A 15,079-nucleotide genomic window follows, 5' to 3' on the forward strand; every position below is an offset into this window, starting at 1 on the left:
ACTCACATTTGTAGTTTAACATAAATTAAGTGTTTAATTGTATTTGTGACTACTTTAAACAAAGTAACAAATTCTTTTGTACCTGTAAACGTAATTTATTGCAAAGCCAGGTTCATTTTCCAAAACAATCTGTTTTACACTGCACGGGAATGCTGCTATAATGGTATAATGTAATTCCTGCAGCAGAATGTGGGAAGAGAGTAGACTCACTGGTAGCACAGAGGAGGTTTTGAAGATAAATGAAGATGCTATTCATTCAGGGGTAATTTCATCTTAGAACCATATGAAAGATGTTTCACTCAGACACAGTAGATGCCTGGCTTGGGATTTCAGTCTATTTTCAGCTACAATGTAATGTTGTTAAATCGATTATGTTGATACTGTATTTCTAATCATGAAGAATTCCAGCTATTATTCTGCTTAAAGAATGGATTGTCAAGCTCTCATTATATTGCTCAGTCTCTCTCTCCAGTTTAGAGCAACAAGCACAGTTTCAGTTCACAAAATTGAAATTATAAATTCCCATTAAAAGAGTCACAAATCAGTACAATCAAGACCAGATTGTAGAGTTGCCTTTAAAAAAGAAAGAAAGAAAGAAGTGGTTGTATAAGACATCCCTCCTTTTCACTGTTAACAAAATGTAAACTGGTGACCTGCCAATGCATCATGAGAATTTCTCTTCCACAGCAACGTTTCCCACCAATCGTGTCTGTTTCCATGGAGGGGGGGGGGAGTCCCTCAGCCTCCCACCTCTATCAAAATTGGTACACATTTCAGTTTGGAGAACTGCATGGAATATGGCTGTATTGATATCATGGGCTTGTATAGGCTAGCTCCTGTGCTACCCTGTTGCCATGACCATGTGATACTTAGTGCAGCACCAGACCAGGCTGGAGGCATTGGGGCAGGGAGGGGGGTGTCATTGTGATCCACTTACTCACTAGGAAACCCCTCCACCCTGGGATGGGCTATGAGGGCCTGGACCTTACGTTGGGCCAAAGAGACTGATTTGGGATGTTATTGATGCTGCCCAATGCTACTACCCATCTGAGCTAGTGGAGGCAGTCTCAGATGTGGTTCTGGAGAGCTTCGGCTATGGGGTGGCATATAAATGTAATAAATATATAAACCATACGATTTTTGACCTGGGGTACTAGAACATCCATTCTGAGACCACCACCTCAGGACTTCCTGGCCTCCATGAAAACCAAGGGGGGTGTCTCCGTTTGTCATTGAACCAACACATAGCGCAGGATACACCCTCCATCTGGCCTTTGTCTCAGGGCATAAGAGGGTGGTCTGGATAATGGGGGAGGCGAGGAAGTCAACCCATCATCTTGGTCAGACCATTTCCTGGTAAAGTTTGGTGTCACATGAGCCGTGTTCAAGGTTTTGCTGAACATACAAATCCCTAAATGACTCGGGACCAGGATACCTAGCTGATCTTCTTCCTGTGTATATAGCCAGTCTGCAAAGCCCTTACTGGTCGTTCCACAGCCAATGGATTGTCACCTGACTGGCCTTCTCAGTGCTGGCACCAATTCTTTGGAACAGTCCCCCATATGTGATCCGAGTCACAGAAAAGGTGGCAAGTTTTAAATGCCTCTTGAAAACACATTTACTCACACAGACTTTCCCTGACCAATGAGACTTTGTTACCACCATGTTTTATTGTCGTGATGATGTCATGTTTTAAGATATTCTTAACTGTTTAATTTGTTATTTTTTTCTTGCTTTATTTTTATGTTGTATTTTAATGTAAATTGCTTAGCAATTTTAGTATATTAAACAGTATTAAAAAATTGTAAATAAATAAACAACGTAGTCCAGCAAGACAATCAAAGCTGCCTCAGTCCCAAACCCAGGTGAAGCTGGTTTGAACTGTGTCTAGATAACCCGTTTAATTCAAGGACCCCTACACAATCAAGTACATTGCACAAAAATGGCACAGTTGGAGACTTGTTGGGACTTCTCCAACTAAGTGGGATCCAGAAAGGTGCTTTTTTTTCTTTCAACATAGGTTTCACAATAGCTACCTTAACACTAGATAACACGACTCCTTCTTCCAAAGAGGCATTGGCCCCGTTCAGAAGACACCTTAAACTAAGGCTTTAACCATGGTGGTTAAGCCAGAAAGCTGGGCTGTGTTCAGAAGACACCTTAAACCATGGCGTTAAGCCAGGAAGCCTTATTCACCATGGTTAAAGCCATGGTTTAAGGTGTCTTTTGAACACAGCCTGGCTTTCTGGCTTAACCACCATGGTTAAAGCCGTGGTTTAAGGTGTCTTCTGAACGGGGCCAGTGTCTACCCTCCTTAACCAGGCAAACACACCACCCCTGACTGCTTTAAACAGCCAGGAAGGGGAAGGAACAGGTGCACAGTATTTAATCTCACATATCCTCAAGCTGCATACATCATAACAGTACAAACAGGTCCCAAGAGTACATCCCTAGAACTTTCAAACAGCTTCAACTGTGGAAGAGCTTGTTGTTTCTGCTGAATGGATAAGGCAAAGCTGGAAGAGGCAGGAGCCTGCTGAAAGACATGCAACAGCTCTGGAAGATGCAGCTTCTAGCTTCGGTAGCCACAGGCAAGCTGGAAAGGCTATAAAGGGAGGGTCTGATTCTGTTGCTATTGTACTTCTTCAGCTGGCTCATGCGGGCTGGCTGCCTGACCAGTTCTGACCATGCTAGCTGGGGCTAATGGGAACTATAGTTCAAAACATATGGAGGGCACCAGCTTGGGAGGTGCACTGGGGCTAATTCTTACATTATATGTGAAGAATGACTGCTGCTCCCCCATGGTACCATCCCCTTCCACTCAAAGGAAGTGAGAACACTGAGATCATATCGCTGACAACACTGTTACTTCTCCCTTCCATTGAAGGCTGACTTAAAATGATGTATTTGTAGAGTTACTTTCTGAATCTCGATTCCACAGAAAGCTAAGAAAAGTAGCTGAGATAAAAACAAAGATGCACAATAAAGAACTTTTAATGGAATGTGTGTTGACACATATAGTATCATACAATATATTTGAAAGGGGAAGAAGTTCATATCTGCCAATGATGTGAATGGTAATAAAGAGTCTGACAAGAACCCCACATAAAAATAGTTCTTTCCCCTACAAATGCTACACCAAGGTACCGGTTCCCCTCTATTCAGGACTGGTTAGGCCTCAACTTGAGTATTGCATCCAATACTCAAGAAGCATGGAGACAAGCTGGAGCGTGTTCAGAGGAGGGCAACCAGGATGATCAGGAGTCTGGAAACAAAGCCCTATCTGGAGAGACTGAAGAACTGGGCATCTTTAGCCCGGATAAGAGAAAACTGAGGGGAGACATGATAGCACTCTTCAAATACTTGAAAGTTGTCACACAGAGGAGGGCCAGGATCTCTTCTCGATCATCCCAGACTGCAGGACACAGAATAATGGGCTCAGGTTGCAGAAGGCCAGATTCTGGCTGGACATCAGGAAAAACGTCCTGACTGTCAGAGCAGTATGACAATGGAACCAGTTACCAAGGGAGGTTGTGGGCTCTCCCACACTAGAGGACTTCAAGAGGCAGCTGGACAACCATCTGTCAGGGCTGCTTTAAGGTGGATTACTGCATTGAGCAGGGGGTTGGACTCGATGGCCTTGTAAGCCCCTTCCAACTCTACTATTCTATGATTCTATGACCTAATATCTCTCACAATGGCAATTGGGAGGGTTTCTGCCCTGAAAGGCAGCTGAGAAATACTTTAAATTAAATAAATAAAGTTACCAGATAGGTATTAGCCCACTGCAAAATAGGGAACACAAAAAGTCAAGTAACACGGTCCTGATTTTTCCAGTGTTTAGGACCCAATCTGGCTGCCCATCTTGGAGTGTTGGAAGTTATTCTTCAAGATGCTGTTATTTCATCCTTATTTTCAGGCAGGAAAGGCATACACAAAAACTGCAGAAGCGACACATACTAGTAGAGCAATCCAATGGAGCTGCTGTACTACCTCTGGCGCTAGTGTTGTAATTTCCCTCCCATTCATGTTGACGGAGGTTCTCCATCACATCCAAAGCCATGCCTGCTCTCTGCAGCCTGGGCCGGGGGTGGGAGGCAGCTTTTAACCTTCCTTCCCACCATTCCCATGGTCAACTCCGATGGGAGGAAATTTGCAACACTAGCTGGCATAGCTCCTGGTCTGTTCCAGGGGAATGAAAGCACTCAGATTCCTCTGGATTCCTGGGCTTCCCCAACAGGCCCCTGAAATGCTTCTGGCCCTACTGCCAGAAAAACACTGCTGCCTGTACAGCGACACAGCAGAGCTTTCTGCAGCCACACCGGGGAGGTCTCCAGCAGCTGACCATCCTCTCTGCAAGAGGACAGGGAGGCCTACAACTTGCTATGCTCCTCAGCTACCCTCCCAGGAAGCAGAGGATTGCTCTCTTAAAATGTTTGCTGGACAACTTCAGCCAATTTTCGAAAAGAAAAAAGTCAGTTTGCAAAACAGCTGGAAAGCAGCCGCTGACATATTCTTTCTTCCTTCACAGCTGGCTATTTGCATGATAAGGAAGAAGTGGATGATACTGAATTGGTACTAAATATATTAGCTCTTACATAAATAGAAATGGCTTATAGATGGAAAACTCCTCAAATCACATCAAGGAAAGGACAAGGATATGGAAAATAACAGAACTGAATGAAATGACACACTTAGATTTGAGAAGGAAGGTTGATGGAAAATCCATTGAAAAATGGAATTTATTCATTAGATATTGGAACGGATTTATGAAACAAAGTAGTATTGAGTTTTTTTCTCTGTTTTATTATTTATTTAAGGGATTACCATCCCACATTTCCAATTCCTAAAAGGAAATGTTCAGTGGCTTTGTCTGTTATATTATCTGTTATATTCACACATTTATGTTTTATTATAATTAAAAAGTTTAAAAGAAAAAAAGTCAGAACATTCATGCTATCTTCTTATAGTTATAAAACAAAGCTTATTAATCTGATATTGGTTCTTTAATTTTGTTTAAAGCAATGGCTCCAATTTAATGTTACAAGACTAAATTTTAAGATTGCTTATTGTACGTTACTTGGAGTGTTTTGTCATTATATCTTTCATATTATTCCTGTTTTAATAAGATTTTTATTTTTTTGTTCATGGGGAGAGGAAAATCATGCTATTAAATTACTTTTTAAAATGTTCATAAATTTAATGCAATTTTAATTAGCAATTTTCTTTCTTCCAATGGTCTATATTCAACAGCAATAAAATTGACTCGATTAGTACACCTGGGGTCTGTAACAGACCACTAAGTTAATTCCAATGAAGTTAGCTTTAAATATTTTACTAGGACACTTTTCCCTTCACCACCAAAAACATCTAGGAGGTATGAATCTAAAAAAAAGAAAGGGCACTGAATGGGTATTACCTCCTTCTCATAATTACAGAATCAGTTTTTAAAAAATACTATTTTGCTTTGTTAAATGACAGCTTTTGCAACACTGGGGCCATTTAGACTCCAGTATTTTGGACACACAGTATTTCCCACCATTCACTTAACTGAAATCTAAATGATCCAATCGATCTTTTAGGAGGGCTGAAACACAACAGAACAACCAACAACCAGAGCCACTTTCAAATGTCCAGGAGGGCAGGAACATTGCCCATGTACAACAGAACATGCATAAAGTGCCTGCTGTCCCCTCCTTACATATTTTCAGAACTGCCTTCATTCTATATGTTTGAAAAGAATTCTAGTAGGAGATTAACAGTGGAATCCTGTGCATGTCTCCTGCAAAGTAAGCCCCATCGAATATACAATTTAAATTCTTGTTACCTTCAGTGTATTGGGTCAAAGAGGTCTGTAGATAATGAACATTATCTATAATATTTCTATATTAATGAACAGAAGTAGCAAATAGTTATGTGAAATTTCATCAAAAAAAGACAATATTTTGCGACAAAATAAAACTGAACAATTAAATGATAATTATAATTTTACTATATTTTAATGAAAGGCAGCATGCAACATGGAAAGCACAGCACCACCATTCTAGATATTTCTAAAACACACTATTCAGTTATTGAAATTATTATTTTTATTATTTAAATTCATTCTTAAGGAAAGAAAATCAGTGTCAAGAATTTAAAGTACAAATGCAAAGGATTGTCAGATCCAACAACACTGTGCAACATGGTAGTTAATGACCAAGTATGCAGCGTCGCAGTAATTCAGTTACCCATTTCATGAGCCATTGTAGACAGATGACATTTTACCACATATACAGAATTTCTAAATACTACAAAAGAAAAGGGAATTTAGGACTGTAAGCAGCCTCCTCGCTTGCTCTGAAGCTCATGCCAAACTGATGTTCTAGCTCTTTGATAAGCTCCTCATCCCTAAATAATTAGAGAAATGGTTATGCACTGAACAATAAGATTTTTTATAAATATGCTTCCTATATGGTGGAAGAAGACTTTAATCAGGCTTCCCCAACCTTCGTTGGATCAATGGATATTTGGAATTTTAGAGAAGGTCATGAACACTCTCACAAAATGGCTGCTATGGGGGGTTTGCCCTTTCATCAAAAGGTTGCCATAGTGAGCATGGCCAGTCACAAAACACTCATTTTCCAGAAGGCAAACTGGTGAGACTAAAAGGAAAGTAACTTGCCCAAGGACCTAAGTAAAAGGGAGAGGTGTGGTCTGAGCTCCAAAATACAAAACCACTCTTTTGAACTCAAATAAAGGTGGTGCTGGAGGACAGCACTTCGCTTTGCAATGTACCAGTGCCCCAGTTAAAACATAATTTCTAATAAATCCTAATAAAATAAAAATCAGGAGAGCAGGGAGCCTGGTGGGCATTAAAGGAAGTGTTCATGGGCATACATACGTTGGAAACGACAGATTTGAATAGTTTTCATTGCACGGGTCAAAGAAAAAAGCCAGCAACTTCAGCCATATATATTAATGGATACTGAATACCACCATCTTATGTTGACTCTTCAGTACCTAAAGTTTAGCTTTATGATGATTATCAAAAAATATATTTCATATTCACACATACAAAATGAAGTCGACCCATGGTAGACTTACTACTTGAAAAAGGTCCTGGGTCAAGGTTTCTTGCCAGACAGTTCTTTCTCTCCTGCTGGAGACTGAACCGGAAAGGGCTTCAGTTGCTGGGACACTCTCAGTACTTGGAACTCCCAACCACAGCAGAGTAGGTCAGGGAGCAGCTGAGAGACCTTTTTCAAGTACTACTCTTTCAGAGGCCCTTGACACATTTATGAATCAAGAATTCACACTATCCACACTATAGACAGAAAGATCAATACAAATATATGCTCAAGTCATATATGGGTCATAAGCAATAATGTCTTAAGCAGCGAAACATGTCTAGATTCTACCACATACAATTGGCAGGACATCTTCAGCTCCATGTACAAGCGTACACACACGTAGTTAAAACAGACATGGGACTATGTACACTCTCAATTATAAGGTACCAAGCTGCCTTCAGTTTGGATGAGCTGTGGATAAGCTTCAAACACATTTCCTTTAGCACTCCCAGCCAGTGGCAGAAAAGGGGGCTGGAGGAAGCCTCTAAGCTGATTTCTACTCAACACTGCTAGCAATTTTGAGTTTAATGAGGGTGTTCCATCCCTCCCTCCCCTCTTGAAACACTGGTGTTGAGCACGCAAATCCAAAAAAAGAAGGGGAACAACTCTCCTCGGCTCGAGCCAGCCTAAAGCAAACCCTTCAGCCACAGAGCAGCCTGGATAGGCAATTGGGTGCTCAAGACAAGAAACCAGTTCTCCTCCTTCCACCCCACAGTACATTTGTGTTTGTAAAGAAGCAAAGTACATTTTTCAGCACTCTAAGAATGAAGAGAGGGGGGCTAATTTACTAAACTGGTGATGAGCCCACTACAGAAAGTAAATGTATGTGTGGGCTATTCAAGTAAGGAGCACTAATAGTCTGGACCATATGTCAAGTCCAGAACTTTCATACCTCATAGCAAGACTACATGGACAATGATAGTCAATGGGTTGTTGGATCCAAACTTACATCTCCATTCATGGATAAAGTCTTACATAAATGCAGTGATTGTCTTTCTGTGAATGGAAACTCCTTCTATGAACACAGCTGTTAGGTCTGATGTTGGGTTGGATCCAGGCTTAGTCCTACTTAGAGTAGATCCATTGAAACCAATGAGACTTTCACTTCACTGGGTCTACCCTAAGTAGGCTTGCATCTGGACCCAACCTATTATTTTCACAGTGTCATTAGTGTACATGGTACTTTATAATAGAAACGGGGAAAAGAAGAGAGGCCCCTGTCTCAAGGCGCTTCCAATCTAGAGTATGACCCTGAGGAAAGACTGTAGGAAGGAGACTGATGGGTAAGGCATTTAGACTTGCTTGCATTTGGGAATGAAGAGTGGATGCAGAGCTAAGCAGGAGTCATGCAACTGTTCAGGATGGATATATAGACCACTATGGGTTAATTGTACATTTCCAGAGAAATACTATATTGCTTCGTAGGAGAAGAAAAGATTTCTCAAAAGGTTGGTTACATCTGAAAACCAATTTATCACTACCACTTCTAGTGTCATCACATAGGACCAAAGGACCCAGTGGAACCAAAATAAAGCAAGAAACGCCCACAACATTCCCACTGATCCAAAGAGTATTCAGCAGAAATATTTGGAGGTGGGGGATGGGGAATAAACAGGTAATGTAAAAATATACTGAAGAATCGAAGCCCTGCACGACTGGTTTCTTTGTCCTAGCATATGTCCTCTAACATAAAGAAAGGGTCAAGATTAAGGCTTACTTTATTCTTTATTTAAGGTATTTGTATACCACTCTTAATAAAATCTTATCTCAGGGAAGTTTATAGTATAATTTAAAACATACTAGTAACTACAATAAATATATACAATAAAAAATCAAAATCAGTTATCAAGTAACTAGGTGAAATATTTCTATCAAAACAGTGTATAAATACAAAATATTTTTTTAAAAAACAGGGAGAATTAAAAATGTTTTAAACTGGAGCCTAAGAGATAGAAAAGTGGGTGCCAGGGGAACTCCTTTGGGGAAGGTATTCCACCCTTGGAATGCCACAAATGAAAAAGTCCTCTTTTTCTTTATTGGCACCCGCCAACTTACCTCTGATGGCGGGAGCACTCTAAAGGGGGGAGGTGTCTCAGTGGAAGATCTTAACATTTGGGCAGGTTGACACAGGTGCAGCTGGTCCTTAACATACATGGGCGTGTCCCAAGTCATGAACAGGTTTAAGTGCCAGCAGCTTGAATTGAGCTTGGAGACAAAAAAGTTACCTAGTTACTTGTGACTTAAAACTGGTGAGATATGTTCCCAGTGAGCCATTCCAGTTAGAATCCTGACCGCTGCATATTGAACCAGCTGCAGCTTCGAAAACATCTTCAAGGTCAACCCAAGAAGTCTAATGAAGATGTTAACAAAGCATGGATGACAATTATTTAAACGACGAAGTACGAAGATCTCTTCATCAAAAAGATAATGGAACTGCTATCATATTAGGTAATGCTTACAAATAACTAGTAAACCATCTTTACACATTGGGGTAATGTATTATTTGGAAAATAAGGTTTGTTTGTTTGTTTTTAAAGAAATAACTAGTGCATTCCTTATTACAGATTCTTATAAAGTGATACCATCACCTTACATCAAAGAAAATTGTTCCATAAAGTTTAAAATCAGATATCTGTTGAAGTCATATTTATAGTCATGGCTACTATCAGTTGTCAGACCAAAGAATATTGAAGAAAAAGAAGATTTTTTAATATATTACAGTTAATTTATCATCTAAGTGACATGTGTAGAACAACAGAATTGAAATAAACAAAATCCTCCTTTGAAAAAAGAGAATTGCTTTTAAATGTTTATGATGGGGATGATGATTAAAGACTCCTGCAATTTTGATATAGGCAGAGGAATGTAGGTTCAAATATAGTGCCATCAACTTCTTCTCTGTCAAGGAATTGCTTAAAATGATTATACTACAACATTCAGTGGGCTCCATCTAACATTACATGAGCAGACCTCTGCTCACACAAGGGGGCTTCCTTTGCTCCCCTTATGCACTCCCAATGCTCCAAAGTGATTTGTGTGGGTGGGCTTACCCATTAACATTATTGTTGTGTATGTTACTTGCAGTGCACTCCTGTGCATATTAACCTAGGAATAAGCACCACTGAACACCACAGAACTCATTTCTGAGAAAATATGCATAAGTTTGTGTTATTCTTATACATGATTTTTTTTAAAGAAACTATTTTGTCCTTTTTATGTTTCATTTAGGATTTTTTAAATTTAGATTTTAGTTAGATTGAATTTTCTATGTTAAAAAGGCCAACATTCCAAATTTATGGTCTTGCCAGTCTAACCATTAATACATAAGTTACATTATTTGCCATATTGAGATCTATAGATTCTACAGAATGGCTTGGCATCTACGCCTACGCTTATTTTCATTATCCCCTCCCGTACACACCCTGACCCAAAGTAGTCTTGCCGTAAGAGCGACCACATCAACTTCTTCTTCCAATTCAAAATGGCCTTGACAATGTAAGGCACCTGTTGAAAATGTATATTTACACCCAGGCATTTGCTGATTTATTACTTAGCTTGGTAAAATTTTCATTCTTGTTGCTTTTATCTTTATATTTTAATGCATTTGGTACATTGCCCTATATTTTGATAATGAAGGGCAATATATAAACAATTTAAATCAATCAATCAATACTAGCCTAAGACCACACACAAACTACAAAACTGTTTCCCTGCAGATTAAAATTTAAAAATTTAATCAGCCATCTATCCAGCATATGCATGTTTAACAATTTATGCATCGTGAAGTAGGAAGCAATGTAGCAAAACTGTTTTATTTCTGCAACCATCGTAAGTTCACTCATACTGGAAGCAGCCTGAATAGACTGGATCAACACTCTGACTAAATCAATCAAAATATAAAAAAGAACAATACAATGAAACATATCACATACATACTATGTAGGAGACCAAACCTTCAATATCAGAAATGAATATTGATCTATACAATACAAGAAGCAGAATTAGGACATTTAAAGCGTATATTCAAATATAATGAACCTAGTTAAATCATTCAGACAATGGTAAGAGAGACTTCTCCAACCTTTTAAATACATGTTTTGAACTTCAATTCCCATCAGGCCCTGGCAGCATAAACAATGTTCATGAATGCTGGGAGTTGTAGCCCAAAACATTTGGAGAACACCAGGTAGGGGAAGGCTGGTATGTATCAACCCAGGCATACACACTGTTGTGCTTGTATGTTTCTGAATTTAAGACAGGGCCTGCACTGTACCATAGTAGAGATAAATGAATCTGTCAGTTTCTCTGTTTTTCATTTTTTTCCGTCTAAAGTTTGTTTTGTCCCATTTCCGCATAAATATGAGGGGTTTTTTTAAAAAAAAAATCCGCACAAAGATGTATATTCATTTTGTGCACATTTCCCCTAATATATGTATTTTTGTACATGTTTGCCTAATATATATATATATATATATATATATTTGCCTGCACTTTGCCTAATATATTATTTTTTGCAAGAGTTTTCCTTAATATGGTGCTGTTTTATGCATGTTTTTACTAATACATGCATTTTTGTAAGCACCTTCCTCTTATTTGCATATTTTTGTAGGCCTATTTTGCTCAGAGAACTGTACTGCAAAATTCGAAGATATGAGAATACCAAAGGGTAACTGTATATAAGTTTGCATACTGTTTCAAGAAATGTGAATTTGGTACGCTTTTACTGAAATGCAAACCAAATAAAATCCCCCCTTTCTCTAATTAGAGGTAACACTGTCACTGGGCTACCTTGCATCCTGCTACTCCGCCCTAAACAATTACACTTTATTGTGTACAATTAACCCCTAAAAGGCACTGACCAAGTCTGAGGTGCAGAAAAGTCTTTGATTTCACATTTCTATTAAGTCACTGGAAAGACAGTTTCAAACAAGAATAGTGCTGGTGTGTGACCAACTGGAATGATTGGGATTCAGAGCAGCACGAAGGTACAGTACTCCAATTCAGTTCAACAGGGCACAGGAATAATGAAACTTTCAGTGGATGGGGCCCCAGATCTTTCAAGATGCCTTAGCAACAGCTAAGTAAGAAAATGACTATGTTTTACCTGAACAGCAAGACAGGCGGCATTATCGGAAAGCAAAATTTGTTCCTCTGTAAAATAAAAATAAATAACGTGCAGGATAATTGTTAGAAATAGTGGATCTTTTTCCTCTATTGATAACTGCAGGTCATTTGGGATGCAAAAATAAGTGGTGTATAAACAAACGGAGACAAACAGCTTTAATACGAATCACATGCCCCATTACATTCATGCAGTTTTTTAAAGCCTGCGGCCCGATGTCTCAGAAATACTTCTCAATATGCCCTACAATTTATCGTATTGTCCCAACAGTTAAAAGTTCCTAACAAAAACGTGTCTCGGGCTTTTTCTTTCTTTCCTATAAATAAAAAGGGTAATTATTCATTTCCTAGTAAAAACAAAACAAAAACCCAACAACTTCATAATTCCTCTTGCTAAAAAGTAAAAGCATTCAGAAATCTATATATATAAAAAAAACACCCAGCTTCCAGTTAATATTGTACACTGTGTCTAGGTCTGTCACACAAAAGAAAGATGACAAGTACACAGCAATAAAAATTCCATGCTTAGAAGACTAGGGCTGCTACCTATTAGTCTTCATTACTTTGCAGTCTTCTGACAACTGTAGCAGGCTGCTGAGCCCCAAATGGGGGCCATAATGTGATCTGATGATATATGAAGAGCTGCTAAAGGGAGCCTGAACCATCCTAGCCTATACATTTTAACAGTTCCTTTTTACCGAGAGCCCACTTTACCACAAGACTTCAAAAATCTGCTGCCTCAGCTATTGGCGCAGTAAATCTGCCAACTGGGCCTGCAAACCACATCATTTTACACTGCCTACAGCAGCCAATATAATGAGTCAATAATAAACCAAGGACCTTATAGGCCATGAATAGCTGGTTTATATTGGCAGATACATGTTTAGCACACGCACACACACACACACACACACAAAATCCAGAAAAAAACTCCTCTGACCAGACAACCACCACAAAGGATTCTCTTTTTAACAAGGTCTCCCGCACCCACCAAGCTCCAGTTAATTACGTTGCTGCATATTTAATGAAGAAAGCACAGCTAACTGCAGAAAATAAAAGTACTCACCTTTCAATGGCTGATACAATGCAGCGTTTTGAGGCCAAGGTTCTGCAGCTGCAGAAGGAAAACAAAGAATTGATTAATTCAGAATTAAAAGAAGCCAAAATGGGCATTAGGCATTGCTTTATGCCAGGATTCTCTCTTGTTTGGTATAAAGGTGGGGGGTGGAATGCTATAAAGCATTCCACCCCCCCACCTGCAATTTTATAAACTAACTCACAAATCAAGCCTTGCTCTCCTGATGCCACAAAACACCTAGATAGATGAAGAAACAAGGCACACCACCTTCATAACCATGCTTCAATATTAGTACCACACCATGCCTATTATATATTAACACATGTCAAATCTCACACCCTACCGTTATAGAAGATTTATCAACTGTAGTTTACTTTCTGTGGTTCTGCCACAGCGTATTATTCTCTAATCTGTCCCTTCTCACAAGGCTATATCCTTAAAGTGCATGGAATGAAGGATCCTGCTCACATGAGCATGTTTAGTTGGATGGTAGGGAGCAGAAAGGGCCATAAATATTAATTTTGCAGTTGCTGTTTGTTTAAATAAAACAAATACATTTCAGATATTCGCCTAGGACAACTTTCAACATTATGTGAGGGGAGTTCTGTATGCACAAAGGGACTTGCCCTTCCTCTCCTCCCCCTGCGTCCCTGTGATGAGCCATAATGAGGGGATTCCTGCAAGCCCTGTCTAAGTCCCTTCTTGCTTCATCTACACGCCTGTTGGGACACAAGTGGAATAGGAAGAAGGCAACTGACTCAGCTGGCACTTGCAGGAGTCCTGCAAGCCCTGGCTGAGAGCTCTGTGCCTTTCTGCACAGAGAGAAAATCGTGGGCAGGGTAGGCGCGAGGATGTTATGGGAGGTAGGCTCTGGGCTGGGCCCCCATCCCACTGATGCCATCCAGCCCACCATCTTGGTCCAAGGGTCTGAATCTGGCCCCTAGATCAAAGTAGGTAGCCAGCTCAGGCATACCCAAATGAATCTGTTCGTTTGTTTAAACAGGGTTTCCCTTGTGTAAAAACTCAACCTGACCTACAGCTGAATCGTTGTGCCAAGCTTTTGGACATTTGGAGTGCAACTTGCTTCAAAATTTTATCATTATTATATATTTCTTAAGCACCTGAAATTTGTTAACAATGACAAAATTACAATTAAAATAAACACATGAGGGGAAAGGGGGTATGGAAAGATAGTAAGAATGGGAGTGGTAAATCTCTTTTAGCCCGAGGGCCAAGTTGTATTTCAGAGAAACTTTCAGGGCTGCATTCCAGTGGTCAGTGGGGCCAAAAACGTGAGGACAAAAACACACAACCCCCCTACCAGCATATTTTGCCAGAAACTAAGCCTTAGGAGAGACATAGGGGAGGGGGGGACTGTGTAAAAGCTGGGAAAATCCCAAACAATCAGTGGGGAATTGGTAGAAAAGGGGTAGGGTCAAGTGAAGGGAGAACAGCCATCTTGAGAACCTCAGAGAGCAGGATTGGGATGCCAGAAGAGCTGCATTAGGGCCCCGTGGCTGTGAAGTTCCTCACCTCTGCAATACAGGAAGAGAATTACTGAAGGCCAAATTCAGTAGTCCCAATGGGGGATTTCCTCTCTAACTAACACCAGCTTCAGAGAGGGATGTTTTTCAGAACACCAGCAAGGGAGGAATGCTACCTCCACTGGTATCACAGAATGCATGTCTATATACACCAGTTGTAGGAAACACAAGTGGAAGGGTGCTATTGCACACATGTCCTACTTGTGGGCTTCCTACAGACAGCA

At 39.9% G+C, this 15,079-nt stretch overlaps 1 protein-coding gene across 1 annotated transcript in view; it reads right to left on the reverse strand.

Annotated features, from left to right (window-relative positions):
• MTX2 (metaxin 2) overlaps positions 1-15,079 on the reverse strand; it is a 46,713-nt gene that overhangs the window by 13,160 nt on the left and 18,474 nt on the right. The window contains exons 2-3 of the mRNA XM_063116358.1: positions 13,300-13,347; positions 12,217-12,263 (exon numbers count right to left, since the gene is read on the reverse strand). Of these exons, the coding sequence (XP_062972428.1) occupies positions 12,217-12,263; positions 13,300-13,347 (95 nt within the window). The remainder of the gene's footprint in view (positions 1-12,216; positions 12,264-13,299; positions 13,348-15,079) is intronic.

The sequence above is a fragment of the Elgaria multicarinata genome, chromosome 2 (genome assembly GCF_023053635.1).
Source record: "Elgaria multicarinata webbii isolate HBS135686 ecotype San Diego chromosome 2, rElgMul1.1.pri, whole genome shotgun sequence".
NCBI classification, from domain to species: domain Eukaryota; kingdom Metazoa; phylum Chordata; class Lepidosauria; order Squamata; family Anguidae; genus Elgaria; species Elgaria multicarinata.